The 26,255-nt window shown below is 39.1% G+C and overlaps 1 protein-coding gene across 6 annotated transcripts in view; it reads right to left on the bottom strand.

Moving 5' to 3' along the window:
• The window catches only part of LOC135211201 (phytanoyl-CoA dioxygenase domain-containing protein 1-like), an 89,792-nt gene that overhangs the window by 6,176 nt on the left and 57,361 nt on the right, over positions 1 to 26,255 (bottom strand). For 3 of the 6 annotated variants that reach the window (XM_064244427.1, XM_064244430.1, XM_064244431.1), the window contains exons 2-5: positions 14,160 to 14,235; positions 11,862 to 12,008; positions 11,516 to 11,602; positions 9,878 to 10,055 (exon numbers count right to left, since the gene is read on the bottom strand). In XM_064244427.1, coding sequence (XP_064100497.1) covers positions 9,878 to 10,055; positions 11,516 to 11,602; positions 11,862 to 12,008; positions 14,160 to 14,216 — 469 coding nt within the window. In that variant the 5' untranslated portion in view covers positions 14,217 to 14,235. Of the gene's footprint in view, positions 1 to 9,877; positions 10,056 to 11,515; positions 11,603 to 11,861; positions 12,009 to 14,159; positions 14,236 to 16,399; positions 16,553 to 17,352; positions 17,484 to 26,255 lie in introns of those variants that run through there. The other 3 variants (XM_064244426.1, XM_064244429.1, XM_064244428.1) reach the window with 3 other exon arrangements.

Genomic DNA, 26,255 nt, shown 5'->3' with positions numbered 1-26,255 from the left:
GCAAGGTAAGATGGGAAACTAGTTTCCCTGAGAGGGAAAGTAACATCTGGGAACTAGTTTCTTGAAGGAGGGAAAGTAAGAATGGGAAACTCGTTTCTTTAGAGGTGCATCGGAAGATGGGAACTAGTTTTCTTGATAGGAGGGCAAGTAAGGATGGGAACTAGTTTTACTGAGAGGGCAAGTAAGATGGGAACTAGTTTTTAGCTTGAGAGGGGCAAGTAAGATGGGAAAACAGAGTTTACTGGAGAGGGCAAGTAAAGAATGGGAACTAGGTTTTTCTTGAGAGGGAAACGTAAGATGGGTAACTAGCTTCTTGAGAGGGGCAAGTAATGATGGAACTAGTTTACTGGAGGGCAATTAGATTGGAACTGGTCCCAGATGGGGCAAGTAAGATGGGAACTAGTTTCCTTTAGAGGGCAAGTAGATGGGACTAATTTTCTTGAGAGGGGCAAGTAATATGGGAACTAGTTTTCTTGAGAGGGCAAGTAAGATGGGAACTAGTTTCTTTGACGAGGGCAAGTAAAGATGTGGGAACTAGTTTTCTTGAGAGGGCAAGTAAGCACTGGGAACTAGTTTTCCTTGAGAGGCAATTAGATGGGAACTAGTTTCTGGAGGGCAGAAGTAAGATGGGAAACTAGTTTTTTTCTTGAGATGGGCAAGTTAAGATGGGAAACTAGTTTTCTTGAGAGGGCAAGTAAAATGGGAACTAGTTTCTTGGGAGAGGGCAAGTTAAGATGGGAATTAGTTTCTTGAGAGGGCAAAGTAAGATGGGAACTAGTTTCTTTGGAGGGCAAGGTACGATGTGAAGCTAGTTTCCTGAAGGCAAGTAAGATTGAACTAGGTTTCTTGAGAGGGCAAGTAGGAAAATGGGAACTAGTTTCTTGAGAAGGGGTCAAGTAAGGATGGGAACTAGTTTCGCTTGAGAGGTGGGCAAGTAAGATGTGGGAACTAGTTTTTCTTGAGAGGGCAAAGTAAAGATGGGAACTAGTTTTCCTTGAGAGGGCAAGTAAATGGAACTCCTCGTTTTCCTGAGAAGGGGAAAGTAAGATGGGAACTAGTTTCCTTGAAGGAAAATATGATGGGAACTAAGTTTTTCTTATAAGGGCAAGTAAGGATGGAACTAGTTTCCTGAGAGGGAAGTAAAATGGGAACTTTTTCTCGAGAAGGGCAATAAGATGGGTAACCTAGTTTTCCTTGAGAGGGCAAGTAAGATGGGTAACTATTTTTTCTTGAGAGGGCAAGTAACGATGGGAACTTGTTTTCTTTTGATTTGCATTGGAAGGATGGAAACTGGGATTTCTTGAGAAGGGCAAGGATGGGAAACTCGTTTCCTTTGAGAGGGAAAGTAAGATGGGAACTAGTTTCCCTTGAAATAAGGGAAAGTAAGATGGGAACTCATTTTCTTGAGAGGGCAAGTAAGATGGGAAACTAGTTTTCCTTGGGGAAGTGGGCAAAGTAGAAAATTGGAACTCAGTTTTCTTGAGAGGCAAGCAAGATGGGAACCAGGGTTTTCCTGAGAGGGAAGTAAGATGGAACAGGTTTCTTTAGATGCATGGAAGATGGGAACTATTTTCCTGAGGAGGGAAAGTAAGCATGGGAACTAAGTTTCTTGGAGGGCACGTTTACATTGGGAGAAGGTTTCCTGAGAGGGAAGTAAGATGGGAACTAGTTTCCTGAGAGGAAAGTTTAAGAATGGGAATAGTTTCTTAGAGTGCAGGAAGATGGGAACTAGTTTTTCTTGAGAGGGAAAGGGCAAGATTGGGAATCTAGTTTTTCCCTTTGAGAGGGCAAAGTAAGATGGGAACTAGTTTCCTTGAGAGGGAAAGTATAAGGGACTAGTTTCCTTAGAGGGAAAGGTAAGATGGAACTAGTTTTCTTGAGGGGCAAGTAAGTGGGAACTCAGGTTTCCCTGAGAGGGAAAGTAAAATGTGGGAACTAGTTTTCTTGCGAGGGAAATAAAGATGGGAACTCGGTTTCTTTGAGAAAGTGCATTGAAGATTGGGAACTAGTTTCTTTGAGGATGGGCCCAAGTAACGATGGGAACCTAGTTTCCTATGTCAAGTAAGGGAAATGTGAACTAAGTTTCTTGATAGGGCCGTAAAATGGGAAACATAGTTTTCTTTGAGAGGTGCAAGGTAAGATGGGAACTAGTTTCCCTGAGAGGGAAGGTAAGAAATGGGAACTAGTTTTCTTGAGAGGGCAAGTAAGATGGGGAACTAAGTTTCCGTGAGAGGGTGGGAAAGTTAAATGGGACTAGTTTCTTGGAGGGCAAGTAAGATTTGGGAACTAGTTTATTGAGAGGAAAGTAAGATGGGAACTGGGGGTATGTGTTTCTTGAGAGGGAGAAGTTTAAGATTGAACTGTTTTCCTTGAGAGGCAAGTAGGATGGGAACTAGTTTCTTGAGGAAGGGCAGTAAAATGGGAACTGTTTCTTAAGAGGGCAAAGTAAGGGATGGGTAACTAGTTTCCTTGAGAGGGCCTAAGTTAAGATTGGAAGGCCTAGTTTCCTGAGAGGTAAAGTAAGATGGGAACTAGTTTCTTTAGAGTGCATGGAGATGGGACTAGTTTTTTCTTGAGAGGGAAAAGTAAGATGGGAAACTAGTTTCCTGTTGAGAGGGCAAGTAAATTGGGAACTAGTTTCTTGAGGCAGAGGGCAAGTTAAAGAGTGGAAACTTAGTTTTCTGAGGGGAAAGTAAGATGGGACTTAGTTTCTTAGAGTGCATGAAGAGTGGGAACTAGTTTCCTGAGGGGAAAGTAGATGAACTAGTTTTGAGAGGCAGTAAGATGGTAACAAGTTTTCCTGAGAGAGTTTAAGATGGGAACTAGTTTCCTGAGAGGGAGTTACAGATGGGAACTAAGTTTCTTCTAGTAGTGCAATAGGGAAGATGGGAATAGTTTCTGAGAGGGAATACAGTAAGATCGAATCTTAGTTTCCTGAGAGGGGCATACGTAAGATGGGAAACTTAGTTTCACTGAGAGGGAAAGTAAGATGGTAAACTAGTTCCTGAGAGGGAAAGTAAGATGCGGAACTAGTTTTTCTTGAGAGCGAAAGTAAGATGGGAACTAGATTTCCTGAGAGGAAAGATAAGATGGGACTAGTTTCTTGAGAGGGAAAGTTAAGATGGGAACTCGTTTCTTTAGAGTGCATGGAAGATGGGAACTAGTTTCTGAGAGGCAAGTAAGATGGGAACTAGTTTACTGAGAGGGCAAGTGAAGATGGGAATAGTTTCCTAGAGGGCAAGTAAAGTGGGAACTAGTATTCTTCTGAGGAGGGCAAGTAGATGGGAACTAGTTTTCTTTGAAGGGCAAGTAAGATGGGAACTAGTTTTTGAGAGTGGAAAGTTAAGGATGGGAACTAGTTTTCTTGAGAGGGAAACGTAAGATGGGAACTAGTTTCTTCGAGATGGGCACAGTAAGATGGGACTAGTTTCTGAGGGGAGGGGCAAGTAAAATGGGAAATAGTTTCTGAGAGGGCAAGTAAGATGGTAACTAGTTTCTTGAGAGGGCAGTAGATGGGAAACGTAGTTCCTGAGAGGAAAGTACATGGGACTAGTTTCTTGAGAGAGGGAAAGTAATGGGAAACTAGTTTCTTGAGAGGGCAAGTAAGATGGACTGTTTCCTTTGAGAGGGCAAGTAAGATGGGAACTAGTTTCCTGAGAGGCAGTAAGATGGGATACTAGTTTCCTGAGAGAGGGCCAAGTACATGGGAACTAGTTCTTGAGAGGGCAGTAAGATGGGAAACTAGTTTCCTGGAGAGGGACAAGTAAATGGGAAACTAGTTTCATGATGAGGAGAAGTAAGATGGAAACTTCGTTTCTTCGAGAGTGGCAGGTAGATGGGAAAGTAGTTTTTCTTGAGAGGGAAATAATATTTGGAACTAGTTTGTCCTGAGAGGGAAGTAAGATGGGAAACTAGTTCTTGAAGGCAAAGGTAAGATGGGAACTGTTTCCTGGGGGAAACTAAGATGGAATTAGCTTCTTGACGAGGGCATGCTCAGTAAGATGGAACTTAGTTCTTGAGGGGCAAGTAAGATGGGAACTAAGTCATGAAAGGGAAAGTATAGGTGGGGAACTGTTTCTGAGAGGGCAGTAGATTTTGGGAACTGGGTTTCTTGAGAGGCAAAAGTAAGAGTGGGAACTAGTTTCTTGAGAAGGGCAAGTAAGATGGGAACTAGTTTCTTGAGAGGGCAAGTAAGATGGGAACGGGAATAGTTTCTTGAGGGAAAGGGTATGATTTCTGGAGGGCAAGTAAGATGGGAACTGTTTCTTTTTGAGTTTTGGGCAATAAAGATGGGGAACTAGTTTCTTGAGAGGGAAAAGTAGATGGGAACTACCGTTCTTTTGAGAGGGAAATAAGATTGGGAACTAGTTTCCTTTGAGAGGGAAAGGTAAGATGGGAATAGTTTCTGAGGGGCAAGGTAAGATGGGAACTAGTTTCCTTGAACGAGGGTAAGTAAATGAGGAACTAGTTTCTGAGAGGGCAAGGTAGATTGGGAACTAAGGTTTTCTTTGGGGCAGTGAGGGAACTGGTTTTTCCCTGAGAGGGCAAGTAAGATGGGGAACTAGTTTTTCTTGAGGGGCAAGTAAGATGGAAATTAGGTTTTCTTCGAGAGGGTAAGTAAGTGGGAACTAGTTTCTTTGAGAGGGGCAAAGGTAAGATGGGAACTAGTTTTCTTGAGGGAGCAAATAGATGGGAACTAGTTTCTGAGAGGGCAAGTTTAAGATGAACTAGTTTCCTTGATGAGGGAAAGAAAGATGGGGCTAGTTTCCTGAGATTGGGGCCAAAATAAGAAGATGGGAACTAGACCGAGCTTTCTTTAGAGGGTGGAAAGATGGGAACTTACTCGCAGAAAGATGGGCAAGTAACGATGGGAACTAGTTTTTCTTGAGAGGGCAGTAAAGATTTGGGACTAGTTTTCTTGAGAGGCAGTAAGATGGGGGAACTAGTTTCTTGAGGGAGGGAGTAACATGGGAACTATGATGAGAGGGCAAGTAACAGTGGGAAATAGTTATCTTGAGAGGGCAAGTAAGTGGGAACTAGTTTCTGAGAGGGCAAGTAAAATGGGAACTGGTTTCTGAGAGGGCAAGTAAGATGGGGAACTAGTTTCTTGAGAGGGAAAGATGAAGCATGGGAACTAGTTCTTGAGAGGGCAAGTAAGAATGGGAACTAGTTTCTATGAAGGGCAGTAGATGAGGATACTAAGTTCACTGAGAGGGCAGTAAGAGGGAACTAGTTTCCTGAGAAGGGCAAGTAAGATGGGAACTGTTCTTGAGAGGGCAAGTAAAGATGGGAACTAGTTTTCTTTAGAGGGATGCAAGTAAGATGGGTTATAGTTTCCTGAGAGGGGGCAAGTAAATGGGAACTAGTTTCGTTGAAGGGGCAAAGTAAGATGGGAACTAAGTTTCTTGAGAGGGGAAGTAAGATGGGGGGAACCTAGTTTCCTGAGAGGGCAAGTAAGATGGGAACTAGTTTCTTGAGAGGCAAGTAGTGGGAACTAGGTTCCTGAGAGGGCAAGTAAGAATGGGAACTAGTTTCATTGAGAGGAGGCAATGGTTGTGGGGAACTAGGTTTCTTGAGAGGGCAAAGTAAGGTGGAACTAAGTTTTCTCGAGAGGGCAAGTAATGGGAACTAGTTTTCCTGATAGGGGCAGAAAGTAAGATGGGAACTAGTTTCCTGAGAGGGAAGTAATGATGGGAACTAGTTTCTTGAGAGGGCAAGTAAGATGGGAAACTAGTTTCCCTGAGAAGGGGAAAGTAAATGAGGCAACTAGTTTCTCTCGAGAGGGCAAAGTAGATGGAACTAGTTTCTTGAGAGGGGAAAAGTAGATGGGAACTAGTTTCTCGAGAGGGCAAGGTAAGATGGGAACTCAAATTTCTTTGAGTGCATGGAGATGGAACTAGTTTCTTGGGAGGGCAAGATGGGAACTAGTTTCTTTAGAGGGAAAGTAAGATGGGAACTAGTTTCCTGAGAGAAGGGAAAGTAAGATGGGAACTAGTTTTTTCTGAGAGGGCAAGTAAGAAGGGAAACTAGTTTTCTGAGAGAGGGCAAGTAAGATGGGAAAACTAGTTTCTTGAGAGGGCCAAGTACAGATGGGAACTAGTTCTTGAGAGGCGCAGTAAGAATGGGAACTAGTTTCCTGAGAGGGAAAGTAAGATCGGGTAACTAGTTTCTTGAAGGGGGCAAGTTAAATGGGAACTAGTTCTTGGAGAGGCGCAAAGTAAGATGGGAACTAGTTTCTTGAGAAGGGCAAAGTAAGAGGAACTAGTTTCTTGAGAGGGCAATAAATTGGAGGAACTAGTTTCTTGAGAGGCGCAAGTAAATGATGGGAAACTAAGTTTTCTTGAGAGGGCAAGTAAGATGGGAATAGTTTCCTGAGAGGGAAAGTAAAGATGGGAACTAGTTCCTGAGATGGCAAAGTAAGATGGGAACTAGTTTTCTTGAGAGGCAAGTAATGAATGGGAACTGCGTTTCTTTAGAGGGCATGGAAGATGGGAACTAATTTCCTGGAGAGGGCAAGTAAGAAATGGGAACTAGTTTCCGGAAGAGGTAAGTAAGATGGGGAACTTGTTATCTTGAGAGGGCAAGTAAGATAGGGAAACTCAAGTTTTTGAGAGGGCAAGAAGATGGGAAACTAGTTCTTGAGGGGCAAAGTTCATTATGGGAATAGTTTCCTGAGAGGGAAAGTAAGATGGGAAACTAGTTTCTTGAGGGGGCAAGTAAGATGGGAACTAGTTTCTTGAGAGGGCAAGAAGATGGGAAACTAGTTTCTTGGGAGGGCAAGTAAGGGAATTGGGAAAACGGAGTTTCCTTGAGAGGGCAAAAAGATGGGAACTAGTTTCTTGAGAGGGCAAGTAAGATGGGGAACCTAGTTTCTTGAGGGGCAAGTAAAGATGGGAACTAGTTTCCTGAGGGAAGGGAAAAGAAAGGGAAATGGGAATTAGTTTCTGAGAGGGCCGTAAGATGGGAAAACTAGTTTTGAGAGGGGCAAAGTAAGATGGGAACTTGGTTTCGGAGAGGGCAAAGTAAGAGGGAACTAGTTTCCTTAAAGGGCAAGTTAAGATGGGAACTAGTTTCCTTGAGGAGGGGCAATAAGATGGGAATTAGTTTCTTGAGAGGGCAAGATGGGAAACTAGTTTCTTTAGAGGGCAAGGGTAAGTGGGAACTAGGGTTATTCTTGAAGAGGGCGGTAAGATGGGGAAATATTTTCTTGAGGGGAAAAGGGCAAGAATGGGAACTAGTTTCTTGAGAGGGCAAGAAAAATGGGAAAACCTAGTTCTTTAGAGGGCAAAGTAGATGGGAACTAGTTTCTGAGAGGGCAAGGGAAGATGGGAACTAGTCTCATGGGAGGGAAGGGAAAGGGTAATTTAAGGGAAATGGGAACTAGTTTCTTGAGAGGGAAAAGTAAGATGGGAACTGTTTCTTTAAGAAGAGGGCAAGTTTTAGATGAAATAGGGTTTCTTGAGAGGGAAGTAAGATGGGAACTAGTTTCTTTAGAGGGCAAAAGTAAAAGTATGGGAACTAGTTTTGGGGGAAGGAAGAGGTACGATGTTGGGAACTAGTTTCTTGAGAGGGCAAGTAAGATGAACTAGTTTCTTTAGAGGGCAAATTTAAATGGGAACTAGTTTCTTGAAGAGGGCAAGTAAGATGGGACCTTCGTTTCATGAGAGGGAAAGGTAAGATGGGAAAACTAGTTTCCTGAGAGGGAAAGTAATAAAGGGAACTAGTTTCTTGAGAGGGAAAGTAAGATGGGAATTGTTTCTTTTAGAGGGCAAGTAAGGGAAATGAAACTAGTTTCTTGAGAGGGCAGTAGCTGGGAACTAGTTGGGAAGAAGGGAAAGTAGTTGAACTAGTGTTTCAAATGAGGAGGGAGTAAGATGGGAAACTAGTTTCTTTGAAGAGGGCAAGTAGATGGGGGAACTAGTTTTTCCTTTAGGAGGGCCAGTAGAATGGGAACTAGCCTTCTTGAGAGGGGCAAGTTTAAGGGAAATGGGGAAACTAGTTTTCCTGAGAGGGCAAGTAAGATGGGACTTTAAGTGTCTTTTAGAGGCAAGTAAGATGGGAACTAGTTTCCTGAGAGGGAAAGTAGATGGGAAAATAGTTTACTGAGGGAGGGCAATAAGATGGGAACTAGCTTTCCTTTGAAAGGGAGGGCAAGGGAAATGGGGAACAGTTTCCTTTAGAGGGCAAGTAAGATGGGAACTAGTTTCTAGAGGGGCAAGTAAAAGATGGGAACTAGTTTCCTGAGAGGGAAAGAAGATGAACTAGTTCCTGAGAGGGAAAGTAAGCTGGGAACTAGTTTCTTTGAAGGGAGGGCAAAGTAAGATGGGAACTAGTTTCTTTAGAGGGCAAGATAAGATGGGAAACTAAGTTTCTACGAGGGCAAGTAGATGGGAAATAGTTCTTGAGAGGGCAAGTAAGATGGGAACGGGAGTTTCCTAGAGGGGCAGGGCAAAGTACAGATGGGAACTAGTTTCTGAGAGGGCCAAGTAAGATGGGCACTAGTTTCTTTAGAGGGCAAGTAAGAATGGGAACTAAGTTTCTTAGAAGGGCAAGTTAAGGGAAATGGGAACTAGTTTCTTGAGAGGGCAAGTAAGATGGGAACTAGTTTCCTGAGAGGGCAAGTAAGATGGGAACTAGTTTCCTTGAGAGGGCAAGTAAGATGGGAACTAGTTTCTTGAGAGGGCAAGTAAGATGGGAACTAGTTTCTTGAGAGGGCAAGTAAGATGGGAACTAGTTTCTTGAGAGGGCAAGTTAAGATGGGGAACTAAGTTTTCTTGAGAGGGCAAGATGGGAACTAGTTTCTTTAGAGGGCAAGGTAAGATGGGAACTAGTTTTCTTGAGAGGGTAAAGTAAGATGGGAAACTAGTTTCTTTAGAGGGCAAGTAAGATTGGGAACTAAGTTTCTTGAGAGGGCAAGTAAGATGGGAACTTAGTTTCTTTGGGGGGCAATTGTAGATGGGAACTAGTTTCTTGAGAGGGCAAGTAAGATGGGAACTCGTTTCTTTAGAGTGCATGGAAGATGGGAACTAGTTTCCTGAGAGGGCAAGTAAGATGGGAACTAGTTTCTTGAGAGGGCAAGTAAGATGGGAACTAGTTTCTTGAGAGGGCAAGTAAGATGGGAACTAGTTTCTTGAGAGGGCAAGTAAGATGGGAACTAGTTTCTTGAGAGGGCAAGTAAGATGGGAACTAGTTTCCTGAGAGGGAAAGTAAGATGGGAACAGTTTCCTGGAAGAGAGGGTGTAATATGGGAACTAGTTTCCTTGAAGGCAAGTAAGATGGGAACTAGTTTCCTGAGAGGGCAAGTAAAGATGGGAACTCGTTTCTTTAGAGCATGGAAGATGGGAAACTAATTTCGTGGGATTTGAGGGCAAGTAAGGGATTGGGAATAGTTTCCTGAGAGGGCAAGTAAGATGGTACCTGTCATGGGAGAGGGACAAGTAAGATGGGACGTTTGTTTCTGAGAGGGCAGGGAAGTAAGATGGGAACTAGTTTCTTGAGAGGGCACGTTTTTAACGATGGGAACTTGTTTCTTGAGAGGGCAAGTAAGATGGGAACTAGTTTCTTGAGAGGGCAAGTAAGATGGGAACTAGTTTCTTGAGAGGGCAAGTAAGATGGGAACTAGTTTCCTGAGAGGGCAAGTAAGATGGGAACTAGTTTCTTGAGAGGGCAAGTAAGATGGGAACTAGTTTCTTGAGAGGGCAAGTAAGATGGTAACTAGTTTCTTGAGATGGCAAGTAAAATGGGAATTAGATTCCAGAGAGGAATGAAAAGGGAAGGAAGAGGATGTTTGAAAAATATTCTCCGCTTTGTGGTACGTTTGTAAAATAGTGTAACTTTAATCAGTGTTCCTTATTTTGAGAACTGAAATAACCATTACCTTCACCACCAATGCCTGGTTGTTTGAAGATATACATCGACTGCACAACAGCTGGAGAAATGAAACCCAGCTGCCTCGCTGTTGCCTTCATTTTATCAGAGAAGGACACTTTCTTGAACTCGGGTACAAGCCAGTGTAAGGCATGACCAATTTTGTTTAATGAAAAATGCTTTTCGACCTGTGAGAAAGTTGGTATATTTTAAGAATTTTAGGAGGAAAGGCAATCATAACTATTAAACTAGGGCATTATAGTTTATTCTTATCCAGTAACCTTATTTTAACTGTCTGCATTCTATGTATATTATAGAAATGATAAAGAATGACTAATAGTAACTGCATTAACTAATTGTAAATGGTTCTGTCAAATTCAATAAAGTTTGAATAATTTATTAAATGTCTGATAACAATTACTGTGTGAAATTAAGATTTTTAAAATAATAATTGGCAAAAATTTGCAAGTTAAGAGGGTATCTGATATATGTACATGAGGTTATGTACAAAAAAATTTACTACAGTACAGTACATTAATCTATGACATGCAAAGAATCAATTGTGTAGCATAAAATTTTGAATGAACCTTTTACAGAAACAGAACTATAAACAGAAGTCAAATTTGTAATACCATCCTGTTCGCAAGATATCACGAAAATATAAACTATTTTCCAATTAATCTTGACCTGCATTTACTTCACTATAGCTTAATTTGACAGGGCATTTACATACTTTATCTATCTCTATTTTTTATTTTTATAACTTAACTTTGTATTATTACTGACTGGACCTTTAAGCATTGGATGCTCTGAACCCTTTGTCGCTTCTAACTTCAAATTCTGCAGCCATATGTCCACATAATTATACCTGTATTAAAGAATCCTGTTTCTCTTTGGTTTCTGTAAGTTTTGGTATCTACAAGAAATGAAGATGGAATTACAGAGGAAAAAACTGGTTTTCATTTTCATTAATATTGATATTAAAATGGATCTTACATTAGTCCTGTAAAAATTTTAAGAGAAAAGACAAAATGGAAGTTTTTAGTAAAGCAGTTTCCCTCATAATGTAGCATTTATGAACAATGAATATGGCATTGGCCTTGTTTTGATTTTTCCCTGAAAACATCCTGTTATGTGAAATGCTGTATGTATATTCTGACACAGACATCAGTTAGTACAACATAAGAGGTAATGTAACTAATCTTGATAAAAAAAAAAAAACAATGTAAATAAAAAACGATGTAAATAACAAAAATTTACATTTACGATGTAAGTTGACCTGGGGTTTGGACTTGGTAGCAGTTTAAAATTAAACTTTACCATGCACACAACCATCGTTGCTACATGTGTCATATATAGCTTAGTTGTTTGACAGATTTTATAAAAAGGCAAAATTTAAAAAAAGAAAAAAATCGATTCAATGATTAAGATACCAACGCATGTAGGCTATTATAAACGAGAGGTGCACACGTTTATATTTTTACATTTCCTCCATCACTGAGTTCACTGTTCAAACCCATTCAGTATATAACAGGTGACAGTCAGTCTCCATTACAGTGCTGAATTTATTTTTTTATTTACTCACTTTTTCTTAATAAACTAAATTCCAGTCCTCAACCATATAAACATTTAATGAGGTGACATTTACCTTAAGTTTTCCATCGGCATCCAACGCTTCTGATTCAAAGAAGAACCTAACCTTGTCGCCGCTGTCAAGAAAATACCTGCTCTTTGCCTGTAATGAAAATGATTAGCATCAGTTATTTTTCTAAGATTCAAGGTGCCTCTATGGTACTTGGTAATTAGGGAACTGGGCCTCTATCTGACAATTATGAACAAAAGGCTTTAGCAACGTCACTCTTGGTATAATTGTGGAATATGGTCAAGGTTTATTAGATCTAAAGCAATAAAATACATCTGGACATATAACTCCAATAAAAAAACATTCATTACGCTATTCATTATTTGGCATAAAAAAACTTAGTAACTATTACCTGCTCTTGGCCCACAGTTGAGAAAGAAGTGGGTGTGTGAATTCGGGGATCCATTTCGTCGACTAGCTGGTAACAAGACGATCGGAGAGACTCTACTTCTGCCTCTGTCAGGAAGTTTGGGACAGCTACGGAGCCCTCCGTCTGAAACTGTTCAAACCATAAATTTATGAATGCCATTTTACTTAATCTACACATACACAGCATAAACTTTATACAGAAAATAATTGGCGTGGCATGTGCCACATGTGCAAGTTGTCTGGGAGACGCAGCGGTCTAGTTAAGTACTTGAAGAAGAAGAACCAGAGAGAGAGAGAGAGTTTTAGGAAAGATGAGGGAATATGAGAAATAAGTGAAAGGTAAAGTACGAAATTGTAAAATCTAAAGAGTGATAGAGGATAAACAGCAGAGGAAATGGTAGTAGTAGCCTACACTGAGTAAGGTAACCATAAACTATAATATGAAAAGCCTGTATGGAAAAAATGACCCATGCAATTATGAAATACGGAAAAACAGGAAAGCTAGGTGACATTGCCCGAGAAACAAATAAGATTTAAATGAAGTGAAACTGTTAATTCAGGTCACCTTTCCTAATGTAGAGACCCGAGAGAGAAATTCACGTATGATGTTTGGATCGTTTTGAAACGACCGAATCTGAAAAGTTTTCAGCTCGTCTACCATCGAGTCAAGCCTGATATTTACAACATATTGTCACGGGCACTGAAATCTTCCAAATGAAAATATCTCGGAATGCCAACACAGATGACAAACGTCTACTGCAGGAAGTCAACCATTCTCAGGAAAACAGCATACCTATGCTATGCTTTGCCGTAATTACGAGTTATATGGGCATGCAGAAGCAAACCAAAACCGAGTTTTCAGAAAAGCAAACTAAAATCCAATGACATCCATATTTAGAGATTCAAGGATCACGAAACTATAATAGCAACACGCACCTTCACGTTGCCATAGGCGCGCACACACCAATTCTAGAGTGAAAACTAATAAGGAAACTGTGACTAAAGATAACAGGACCAGGTCAAAGCTTCCCTTGACAACCGATGTTAAGAGACAGGGAAAAGCAGGAAGGAAAACGGTTAAAATACTGTGAATATACTTAGAAAATGAATGGTGAATTACCAAATGCCATTTCGTGGGTGGAGTAGTAGCTATCTGCTACTGGCTGAAGTTTCCTTTTGCAAATCACTTTGCTATAGTATAGATTCACATCAACCGTGCATTTGACGTCTAGGACTAACATCGTTGGACGGCTGATGTGAATCTACTATAGTATGTATGTCCCGCAGATCCAAGTTTGTTAAATATCAAAAGGAAATATTTCGGTTCCCAGTAAATAACACATAAGCCAAGGGGAAACGTAAGAATTAGAATGGGCAAAGCAGATTAGCGCAGAAAAAGGACGAGGGGGAAGCTTGCGATGAAGTTCAAGTTCGTGCACTCCTGAGCTCCTGAAATAGGAGGAGGAGGATATGGTTACAGTAATGGTTTAAGATTTGTCTGCCATTCATAATTGGGTTTCTTGAGTCATGAGGAAAATAGGAAGGGAGCCAGCACAATTAAAATTAACATATTCTAAGCAGGGAATAAAGACTGATGTAGGCAGAGTCAGTCATTTTTAAGAAATGTAGTTATCAGTAGAATAAACGTTAAAGAGGCAATAGCATCGCAATAATAAGCCGAATACCAATAATGGTGAAGGTAAAAAAGTCGACTTTAAAACCTGTTTCGTAATTTGCGTTTGCTAAAAACCAGAAGTATAAGTATCGAGCTGGGCAAAGTAGACCGTCCACCCTATACGATCAATGCTACAATTTCCAGGGAAAAAAATCGACATACTCAGTAGCTGAATGATTTACCCAGAATGACCCAGACGATTCAGTGTAAATCTGAGGATGATAAGAGGGTGTTGACGAAAAGAAGGTAGGTGCTACCCAGAGGCAGATAAAGCTGAGCCTAGACTGTTACCTATTGAAAATGAGACAACGGTGCTGAAGATCTATCAACTACGAGCGCTTAAATTTACTATAATAACATTTTTCTCTACATCATTTGGAAACGTTACAAGTAACAGCCGATGATTCCGTAAGTTTTATTATAAGACAGACCTTACATCAACACTAGACTAAAACAAAAAAAAATTCTATGCTTCATGTCAATAAATATATCCCTTCTGACTGCAAGGATGATAAGTTAACTGAGCGCGCAAATTATATAACAAACTATTTAAAATGGTTCTAATCAAAAGGAAGCGTCAATGATGAATGCACGCAATAGACTTACTTTCTGCAGCTGCTCAGCTGACAGAACTGTGGTTGGTTCCTCCTTCATCAAGCCCATGGCTGCCTAGGTTTCGTTTCTGAAAAGAAAGAGCTGTAAGCAAATATAGCACTTACAGAGGGATTTGTTGAGTAACAAACAAACAAACACACACATAGTGCCTATATGCATATGTATATGACTGAAATATTTCCCGTTAAAACAGAATTCCGTCTTATAAAAAGGAGCCCACGAAGATACCAAAACGTAGAAGATTAATGGTATATTTCAGAGAACCAACAATCGCTCTCTCTCTCTTCAGGCAGGTAATGAATGAGGATAAGATGATTAAGGCGAAATTGTCAACTGGAGTGACGTAACGGCTGGCCTCTGAAAAGGGTGACATTGTCGGTTCTCTGAAATATATAGCATTCATTTTCTACAGTTTGGTGTTTAATGGGCTCCTTTTTATTAGATGTGTGTGTGTGTGTGTGGCATTTTTCTTACCCTTGGAAGTGTGTGTGTGTGTGTGTGTGTGTGTGTGTGTGTGTGTGTGTGTGTATGGCAATTTTTCTTACCCTTGGAAATGTTAGTCTAAACGCCATTCTACGTAGGAACATGAGCACCATTGCTAAAATCTCTGAACCCGCAGAGGATTTGAAGAGGAGCATCTTGTATATAATACATTTTTTAATGCAGTGAGTGCGTCAATGTCTGCTAATTTCTCCTTTGTATAACGGGAAACTTTCGGAATAATTCCAGGACTTCTCTGTTTTCATTATTCCTCAACAGAATCTCTCTCTCTCTCTCTCTCTCTAATGCGTGGCCAAGTTTTCATTCACACGAAAACCAGGGACAGCGGAGGAAAAGGCTGAATGTTCAGAGAGAGAGAGAGAGAGAGAGAGAGAGAGAGAGAGAGAGAGGATTAAGAGAGACAAAGAGAGAGAGAGAGAGGGGGGGGGGGGGGGGTTTGGTGGAGGATCATGCCTTTGACAGAGGGCAGTGGAGAAGGCGCATTAGGCAACCGACCCCTTAATGTAGGGATAACGGTGGGAAAGAAAAGAAAAAGAGAGAGAGAGAGAGAGAGAGAGAACAAACGATTAGAGCAGTTTATCACTACCAAACAAAAACAAGCTCTCAGCCCAAAGTGGAACCTGGGTACAAAACCGATAAGCATCTGTTCATCTTCTTTAATAACTACAGCTAAGGATGATTCGAACATTTCTTGTCGGTGATAAGCCTTGATTAAGGTCTAGAATTATTTGTCGCTAGGAAAATTCTGGACGGTTCCTCTTGCCTAATCAAAAAGAAGAAAAAGAACTGGAATACGAATTACCGTTCAGATTTGACACATCATGACTCCGTAGCCTTTTACCCTACCGACTTTTGATCTAAGCTATAATTATTGTACTATCATCGCTTGATCAAATGGCACTGGCAAAATTTGCCTATCTTGTGTTAGGCTAAGTAACTGACTATCAATTTTTTGAGCCTACAAGAGGGACCACAGACATCTTCACGGGTGCAATGACCCATGGGAAGTAACCATGCTTTGTATAAGATGCTGTTGCGTTGGGTTGGTTCTAACCGACAAATTTTAGTGGTGCCAGGATCCAGTAGCAGGATCCTGAGAAGCCCTACAGTAACTACTAGTCGGTTATACCTGAACACAACCCTTTCAGGGATATTGGTAACAGACAGAATTTTTTTTTTTTTTTTTTCATTTGGTCTGATTGTTTGTTTGTATAGTGTTTTTAACGTTGCATGGAACCAGTGGTTATTCAGCAACGAGACCAACGGTCCTATGATGGCAAATGTTCGACACATGTCTCATTAAACATTATCAATATCTCTCAAAGCTGATGTTGTACAGTACGTGCTCCATGGCCACTTGAAAATAATAATTTTATGATTTTCCTCCATAAAAAAAACTTGTCTTCCCATTTTTTTCTAAGCTAAAATTAATCAATTAGAGGCCAGTTTATAAAACAAAACCTACTATTAGATCATTAGACTAATGTTGATTTCGAAACTTCATAGATGTTCTCCAAACGAGAGATTTTTTATCTTTGCTAATGTCTATCAGTAAGGATAGGTATAGGCAAGGTTCAACAATGATGGCCAGGCGCAAACCGCAAAATATACGCTTGAACCACAAACAAAAACCTAATTTATATTGGAGTGCCTATCCAGAAAGGTATCATCCTTCGAACTGAGACACAACAAAAAAGAAAAAATAAATTAGAAGCAAGCCGTACTCACACCCAAGTCAGTAACGCAGACGGATGGCGGGTGACTATCACCAACACGGGACAACTCTAGAATGCCAGTGACCACAGTAGTAGTAGAAGTAGTAAGTGACTAGTAACAGTAGCAGGGTGTCTCTCGGGTTATCTAAACACACGGACACGGCTATTTACCCCTCATGATATTCAAGGACCACCAACAGCGACGGGCAACTTACCAGTAACAACCGCCCCCCCCCCCCCCCCCCCCCCCCCAACACCCAAGTTCAGATTACTGTGGTACACCAGCTGCACTATCGATATACCGAGTCTGGGTCAAGCGTCACGTTGTCGTTATTATCGCCTTCTTGAAAAAGTAGATCATAACGAAGAAAGAAAGTGAACATTCATGGAGGAGAAAGGAGAAAATAATCATATGCCATGTATACATACTAACATATATATGTGTATATTTATATATGTACACACACACACGCGTCCTTATTAATGAGATTCCTAGTTCCATGTCCTTCTGCACCTAAAAAGCGACCTATCATAGTTAACCTGTTGCATAATTCTGCTGAGGATCGAAAAGACGATATAATAATAATGTGTGTGTGTGTGTTGAAAGAACTGTTACTAATACCCATGGGATGGAAAAGTTATATGTGAACCAAAATTTATGTACTACAAAAATATGACTACACAAAAACAAGTGTTATAAATGATGTTTTTAAGCACGAGTAAACCATTTATAATCCACAGAAATGGTGTGTGTGTGTGTGTGTAGTCCCTCATAGTAGTGGATTCCATCCGATCAGCTGCTTTTCTCTTAGCCTCGAAGCAAGACCCTTTTTTTTTTTTTTTGGACAGTCATTATTTTTCCCGTGAGACCTGATCAATATGGAGTGCCTTCCTCCCACAGTCCCCCCCACCCCCCGCCCCTACGTCTGCATCAAGTTAACCAGATACAACTAATGATTGTAATTCACCTGTAGTCTCACCGTAGATGGTGTCACCGCAGTCTTAGTACCACCGAAGCAACAGGACAACTGGTCGTATTCGTAGCTCGGCTCCTGGTGGCTGGTTCAAGTCACACCCAGGAGGACCACGGTCTAGATAGAAAGCTCCCAGGACCTAATATATATATAATATATATATATATATATATATATATATATATATATATATATACATATATATATATATAATATATATATATTACATACGCTCGCCTCGGCCTCTTTCACAATTATGGGCCTCTTCGGGACAGTGTGTGGAAAGCGGCACGTTTATTGCTCTAAACGCATTGCTATTCGGATAATGGTGGTGTTATCGGAACGGTTTCATATCTGTGTTGGGTGCAAAAAAGAAAAAAAAAAATGCATCTTGCTGATGTCAAGAACTTTGACTCGAAATATAGAAAGCCTTATATTATGAATTTTTATCCCTTCACCGTGATTCATATACATGCATTAAGCTACAAATATCCTTTAATAACCAATTCGATCTACCTTGTAATTATATTTTCATATTATGTTGACCAAAGGGGAATTTTTTAGTTGATATAGTAATATCGTCCTCTCGTGGGTTCGAACCAGTGCCCAGCGGACAGAGGAGAAATCAGGACTTCATTGACGTTATCGACTTGTTGGCAGAGTCGATAACCTCACTGAAGTCCTGATTTCTCCTCTGTTCGTTTGGGCAACTGGTTCGAACCCACGAGAGGACGATATTATTATCAACTAAAAAATTTCCCTTCCGTTAACATATATGAAAATATATTAATTCCGGGGTAGAGCGAATTGGATATTAATTAAAGGACATCTGTAGTTTAATTTATGCATACTTCTATTAATAATAAAAACATGACTTTCTATCGACAAGTTTTTCAAGTGACGCAGATACATGATGGAAAAATGCAAAAGAAAAAAAAATTAATTCACATTAAATTATTGAAATACCTTTCATAAGTATCTGAAAAGGATACCTAAAATACGGTCAACTAAATTAATTTGAATAATTAATATATATATATTATATATATATATATATATATATATATATATATATAATATATATATATATACAATACATACATACCATATATATATATATATATATATATAATATATATACACCAAACAAATCCAATTCACTGTATCTTGGAATAACTTACACAACACAGCAATTTTAATCGAGAAATGACACGGGTAAGTAAGTAGTCTGTAAGAATCGACATCAGCCTGTATCTGACGTGATGGCCTAGTGGTCACAATCAATGTTTATCTTGTTTCTAAACCATACTATGGTTCGAATCCTGGCGGCGATGCAAAATTACTTATTAATAATTTCCCTTTGGTGTTAACTCCCAAAATGGGTTAAATTTATATCATATCATATGTTGTGGCTTAAGTTTTTGTGAAGATACAATAATAATTTACGTACCCCAACATTTCATACATGATATATACAAACATCCATATATATAATATATATATATATATATATATCTATATATGTGTGTGTGTGTGTGTGTGTGTGTGTGTTTATCTATATATATATGATTGTTTGTATGTGTGCACATATAGATGTACTATGTAAATGTGTATGTAAATTATTTTTGTATATTCACAAAAACTTAAGCCACAAAATTATATATAGTATATATAAAATTTATTTATATACATATATATTATATTAGATATATATATATATATATATATATATATATAGCAATAGCAATACAGACCTGCATAAATTGATATGACCGCAACATTTTGCGTTAAAATCTTACAAAAACGTTGGGCTCAGCTGCACTTGTTGTTGATCATGGGTCAACAGGCAAGTTTTTGCGAGATTCGCTAACAGTCTAGTTCAAACCAGTTCATAAGTGACAAATCTACTGTCTAATTCTAGCATCCCGAATAACAAGGATACGAGACAATTGTTTTAGACCCTCAAGTTCGTAAGGAGAGAGAGAGAGTGGAGAGAGAGAGAGAGAGAGAGAGAGAGAGAGAGAGGATACGAGTCAATTGTATACATTCAAGGACACAAGTTACTGAATAGCTACCAAATATCGCCAGACAATTAAAGGAACGCTTAAATTTTATTGCATTAATTACAGGCGAGCATATGCAGTTAGAAATATTGTCGTCCAGTTGGCTTTCTAAAAATGCCAGGTTATGTAGCAGTAGTTCGTATACACGGACCGCTAGAACAAGTTAGGTTACCTAGGCCTAACCAGATATCCAACCTGTAGTAACGGGAATCACACTGCGTAAAATATTTTATATTTACTATCACAAGTTCTAGTCCTTTATCTATGAAGAAGGTATACGCTGATGGGACGAGAAAGAAAAAGGAGAACGAAAATAATTAGTGGTTGTAACCTCACGGAAATAGACCAAGGCCACCGGGGGGAGAGACATGTGTCCGGAAGAGAGCGTGGTGGTGAGAGGGCTGGGACTGGGAGTGTCGGCGCCGTCTTTGTGTGTGTGTGGGGGTAGGGGCGTGGATATGTGGGGGCGGGGGGGGGGGGGGAAGGGGGGTGGGGGGGGGGGTAACGCTGAGAGAACACTTGACAGAAGGATTCATCATCTATATTTATATCTTCGTCCTTCAACTGATGACATAACTAACACCTCGAGCGGTTTTTCATAAGGCTTTTCAGTCAAAAGCTTTGTCCCATATTTGGCAACAAACACAAAAACGAACAAATTCTATTCCATTCCTGTTGCTATGTAGTAATGGCCACAGGACGGACATTTTGCCTCCGAGGTTTTGTATTAAGCAACAATCACACAATAGATATGTCCTCTGCGAATAGACAGGCTTTCCCAAACAAGTTAAACGACTTACCACACACACGAAAGTTTGGAATGTGATGAATCCATAATTAAAGGTATAAGCCACGAAGGAAAAATAAACAACGGAGTTTCTGCAAGAAATCTTTCGACGTTCAACGTCCTTTACTTAGCAGATAAACTGACTTACATGAGGAATTGACAGTACAGGAAAGCTCGTATAACTGACAAATAGGGATTATAAAGAGATTAGTACCTAGAATCCGGAGAAAGAGTTAACGCCCTTTCCAAACAAGCATAAACATGGGTACAATTAAAAAAAAAAACAAAAAGATTAAGTCAATCTGCTCAGACACAAGGGCAAGACAATTAAAGGATAATTATAGGTTGACAGCTATTCAGAAACTTTGGTAAACAAAAACTTATTCACAATACATATTAAACATACATATACAAAGAAGATACTCTAAGGCAACTGATTTGTATTTAAGTCTGTAATTATATCTTTGAGGTCATCTTAAACATGTTACAAATGCAAGGGTCTAAATGAAACAGGCCACAACTTATATTAAAATTACAATGTGAAGTAAGTTGTATTATAGCAGATTCTAAAAGATTTCGTGATAAGACATCTTTTGACCTTGTTTTCACTTAAATGAATGAATATTGCATTAGATGTTTGCCCAGTTTTTACAGAATATTTATGCTGGCTTAATCTTACTTCTAAGCCCTTGCTCGACTGTCCGAAATAAAAAGAAGGGCAGTCCATACATGAAATTTTATATATTATGTTGTTGCTTTCCCTGGGGCCATTTCTTATTAACATTCCTTTTAGTGTGTTATTATAGGAAAAAACAAGGTTGACATTAAAGGCTTTTAACAATGATTTAATGGTTTCAAATCCGTTGAAATAAGGTAAATTAAGAATGTTCTTAGAACTTTCTTTCTCCGTGTTACTTACAGTATAAAACTTTTTGTGGGCTTTATTATAACAAATATCTAATATATGTGAAGGATAACATAAATCTTTCCCTATTTTTCTTATGTATTCATTTTCTTGATCCAAATATTGGGGACTGACAATGCGCAACACTCGTAAAAACACAGAAGAAAAAAATTGATGTTTTGATGTTAAGATGATGGCCTGAATAGAAATGAACATAAGTTGTTGGTTGGTTTCCTATAATTGCTGAATTTACATTAAAATGGTTCTCTATGTATCAAAACATCTAAGAAAGGGAGGGAATTGTCTTTTTCCAATTCTAGAGTAAACTTAATCGATGGTACCTGGTTATTTAATTTAGAGAGTAAATCATTTACATCAATACCAGCAGGCAGAACAGCTAAAATATCATCAACATATCTATACCACTTTACAGGAATATAAATGATATTAGGTAAGTAGCGTTTTTCAAAGAATTCCATGTACAAGCCTTTAATGTCAACTTTGCTTTTTCCTATAATAACACACTAAAAGGAATGTTAATAAGAAATGGCCCCAGGGAAAGCAACAACATAATATATAATTTCATGTATGGACTGCCCTTCTTTTTATCTCGGACAGTCGAGCAAGGGCTTAGAAGTAAGATTAAGCCAGCATAAATATTCTGTAAAAACTGGGCAAACATCTAATGCAATATTCATTCATTTAAGTGAAAACAACCACCGAATAAATTGGATTGGTAGTTCAGTAATTGCAAGGTCAAAAGATGTCTTATCACGAAATCTTGTAGAATCTGCTATGATACAACTTACTTCACATTGTAATTTTAATATAAGTCGTGGCCTGTTTCATTTAGACCCTTGCATTTGTAACATGTTTAAGAATGACCTCAAAGATATAATTACAGACTTAAATACAAATCAGTTGCCTTAGAGATATCTTCGTTGTATATGTATGTTTAATATGTATTGTGAATAAGTTTTTGTTTACCAAAGTTCTGAATAGCTGTCACCCTATATTATCCTTTAATAGTCTTGCCCTTGTGTCTGAGCAGATTGACTTAATCTTTTTGTTTTTTTTTTAAATTGTACCGATGTTTGTGCTTGTTTGGAAAGGTTACTCTTTCCCCAGGTGCCAGATTCTTGGTACTAATCTCTTTATAATCCCTATTTGTCCGTTATACGAGCTTTCTTGTACTGTCAATTCCTCATGTAAGTCAGTTTATCTGCTAAGTAGAGGACGTTGAACGTCGAAAGATCTTGCGGAAACTCCATTGTTTATTTTATTTTTCCTTCGTGGCTTATACCTTTATATATATATATATATATATATATATATATATATATGTATGTATGTATGTATATATAATATATATATATATATATATATATATATATATATATATATATAAATTGTGGAATTGCAAGATACATTATATATATATATATATATATATAGATATTATATATAAATATATATATATATATATATATATATATATATAGATATATATATATATAGATATATATATATATATATATATATATATATATACATACATATATATATACTGTATTTTCATACGTATACTACTTTTACATGATTTTTTTGCACATTTAGCGCTATGTATGAAATTCACATTAGGGAATTTAAAGCATTTTATTATTTATTTTTTGCTCTATCACAGTCCTCCAATTCGACTGGGTGGTATTTATAGTGTGGGGTTCCGGGTTGCATCCTGCCTCATTAGGAGTCCATCACTTTTCTTACTATGTGCACCGTTTCTAGGATCACACTCTTCTGCATGAGTCCTGGAGCTACTTGTCAGCCATCTAGTTTTTCTAGATTACTTTTCCAGGGGATCTTGGGATTCGTGCCTAGTGCTCCTATGATTATGGGTACAATTTCCACTGGCATATCCCATATCCTTGTTTTTTCCCCTTCTTATTTATATTTTTTCAGGATTTTTTTGCATTAAAACTTATCCTTTTTTTTCCCTATTTTTTTCCTTTTCTTTTTTCTTCAACTCTGGTGTCCCATGGTATTGCGACATCAATGAGTGATACTTTCTTCTTGACTTTGTCAATCAACGTCACGCCTGGTCTATTTGCACGTATCACCCTATCTGTTCTGATACCATAGTAACAGAGGATCTTTACCTGATCGTTTTCTATCACTCCCTCAGGTTGGCGCTCATACCACTTATTACTGCAAGGTAGCTGATATTTTTTGCACAGGGTCCAGTGGAGGGCTTTTGCTACTGAATAATGCCTCTTTTTGTACTGGCTCTGTGCAAGTGCCGGACATTTGCTTGCTATGTGGTTTGTGGTTTCATTTTTCGTATTGCACTTCCTATATATGGGAGGGATGTTATTTCCATCTATCGTTCTTTGTACATATCTGGTTCTTAGGGCCTGATCTTGTTATCATTCCTTCAGTTTCCTTCTTTAGCTCTCCCCTCTGTAGCCATTGCCAGGTGTCATCGCTGGCTAGTTCTTTAGTCTGTCTCATGTATTGTCCGTGCATTGGTTTGTTGTGCTAGTTCTGTTTGTCATTCTCCTGTCTCTGTATATTTCTGGGTCTTCGTCTACTTTTATTAGTCCTTCTTCCCATGCACTCTTTAGCCACTCGTCTTCACTGGTTTTCAGATATTGCCCCAATTGCTTGCTTGTTTTTCTCGATGTTGACGCAGTCCTCTATATTAGTAGTCCTCTCCCTCCTTCTTTTCGTGTTATGTATAGTCTGTCCGCATTTGCTCTTGGGTGTAGTGCTTTGTGTATTGTTATATGTTTCTGGTTTTCTGATCTATGCTGCAGAGTTCTGCCTTCGTCCATTCCACTATTCCTGCGCTGTATCTGATACTGGCACTGCCTATGTTGTTTATGGCTTTTATCATATTTCCGGCATTGAGTTTTGACTTGAGTATCGCCTTGAGTCTGCATATATTCTTTCCTGATCGTGTCCTTCATCTCTTGGTGTTTTATATCCCCTCCTTCCATTATTCCTAGGTATTTGTATCCAATCTTATCTCTGTGTTTGCTGTTGCTCCCATCTGGTAGCTTTATCCCTTCAGTTCTCGTTACTTTGCCTTTTGTATGTTGACTAAGGCGCATTTTTCTATTCCAAACTCCATCCTGATGTCCCCAGATACAATCCTTAGAGTCTGGATTACGGTATCTATTTCCTTGATGCTCTTACCATACAGCTTGATGTCGTCCATGAACATCAGATGGTTGATTCTGTTGCCTCTTTTCTTGAGTTGGTACCCGGCATCCCTCTTCTGTAGTACTTTTGTCATGAGAATCTTGGCTACAACGAAGAGTAGTGGGGACAGTGAGTCGCCCTGGAAGATACCTCTCCTGATATTAACCTCTCCTAGTATTATTCCAGAGCTTGTAAGTATTGTATTCCAGTTGCGCATTGTATTTTTGAGGAAGCTGATGTGTTTTCCTCTGTCCCATATATTTTCAGGCATTCTATTAGCCATGTGTGTGGTATCATGTCAAAGGCTTTCTTATAGTCTATCCATGCCATGCTTAGGTTGGTTTTCCTTCTCCTACTGTTCTTCATTACCATTTTGTCTATTATTATTATTATTATTATTATTATTATTATTATTATTATTATTATTATTATTATTATTATTATTCAGAAGATGAAACCCATTCATATAGAACATGCCCACCACCAGGGGCCATTGATTTTATATTTAAGGTTCAAAAATGATTAAAGTGTTTGTCAGGAAGAAGTAAAAAGAAGTAAAGGGAAACACTTAAAGAACCGACCCCAGTTAATGAAAAATGGGAAAAATAAATGACTAAATTAATAAATAGATAAAAACGTGTTAGAATGCAATGAGAATAGTACTAGGGTAGTCATTACGCGATTTGGTCTACCTCAACTGAACAGCGGTTTCTTGCAATTTATGGATAGGGATCAGATTTGGGCAAGATCGTCATTTTCCTATTTTAATTTCATTAGCAATTCACTCCATAGTTATGAACTGAATATATTGATGAGGCTTGAGATGAATGGAGATTTGTGGAAAATGGCCCACAGGGCGGCGAGATTAAATGGGAGGGGCATTGATTAATGCCAGGGCATGTTTTGGCATTGCATACATGCAACTGCAAACGAAATTCTCGAATGGGGACTTCCGTAGAGGGGAGTAGTGCCGTCAGAATGCCTCTCATGGCGCACGGTAAGCATTGCTTAAGGTCCCTTCGCGTCCCTTCGGTTCCTAACTGCAACCTCCTTCATTCCTTTTACTGTACCTCCATTTATATTCTCTTTCTTCCATCTGACTTTCCACCCTCTCTAGCAATTGTTTCCAGGTGCTTACTGTTTCCATTTCAGCTCTAAGTGACCTCATAGGTCCCAGCACTTAGCCTCTGGCCTCAATTTTATATTCCGGTCTTTGCAGAAATTCATAATTCCTGGCGCAAATTATACTCAGTTTTTTTCTATCTGTCCACCCGCCTGTGGTGTTTGTGTATGGTAACACTGCGTCCCGGGCTTTAGATAGTTACATTCAGCTTACATTCAACAGTTATAATGATATCCTATTTCGAATATTAACGGTGTAATTCGCATACAGTAAATTATTAAAACACTTTTTACTAATTTCCTTTTATTTACCAAAAACTTACACATAGCGTAACTATCTAAAGCCCAGGACGCAGTGTTACCATACTCAAAGTTATAGCTGTAAAAGTCGATTTCACGCGGTTACGAAATGAAGACACGAGTGAATGATACAATGACAGTCAGCCTTTCTTTAAAATGTTCCCACAGCTTGCATTTTAAATCTGATTGCTCCGTCATCCTAATAAAAGAACTGATAATACTTAAAGACTTGTTTTTCTTTCCCGGCGCCAAAAAAAAAAAAATAAAAAAATAAAAACTTTGTCTTTGGCCCTCTTTCTCTCTCACAGTAACCTTTGGGATAGCAATCTCCTCTTTTGTGGGTCACCTTCCCTCTGGAATACTACAGCGACTCAGTGGCGTGATTGGTATGGCCTTGGCCTGCCACCTCGGTGGCCGCGAGTTCGATCCTCGGGCATTCCACTGAGGGGTGAGAGATGTGTATTTCTGGTGATAAAAGTTCACTCTCGACGTGGTTCGGAAGTCGCGTAAAGCCGTTGGT

Source organism: Macrobrachium nipponense, chromosome 4 (genome assembly GCF_015104395.2).
Source record: "Macrobrachium nipponense isolate FS-2020 chromosome 4, ASM1510439v2, whole genome shotgun sequence".
Taxonomy (NCBI): Eukaryota; Metazoa; Arthropoda; class Malacostraca; order Decapoda; family Palaemonidae; genus Macrobrachium; species Macrobrachium nipponense.
This window is presented reverse-complemented; position numbering and strand designations above follow the sequence as displayed.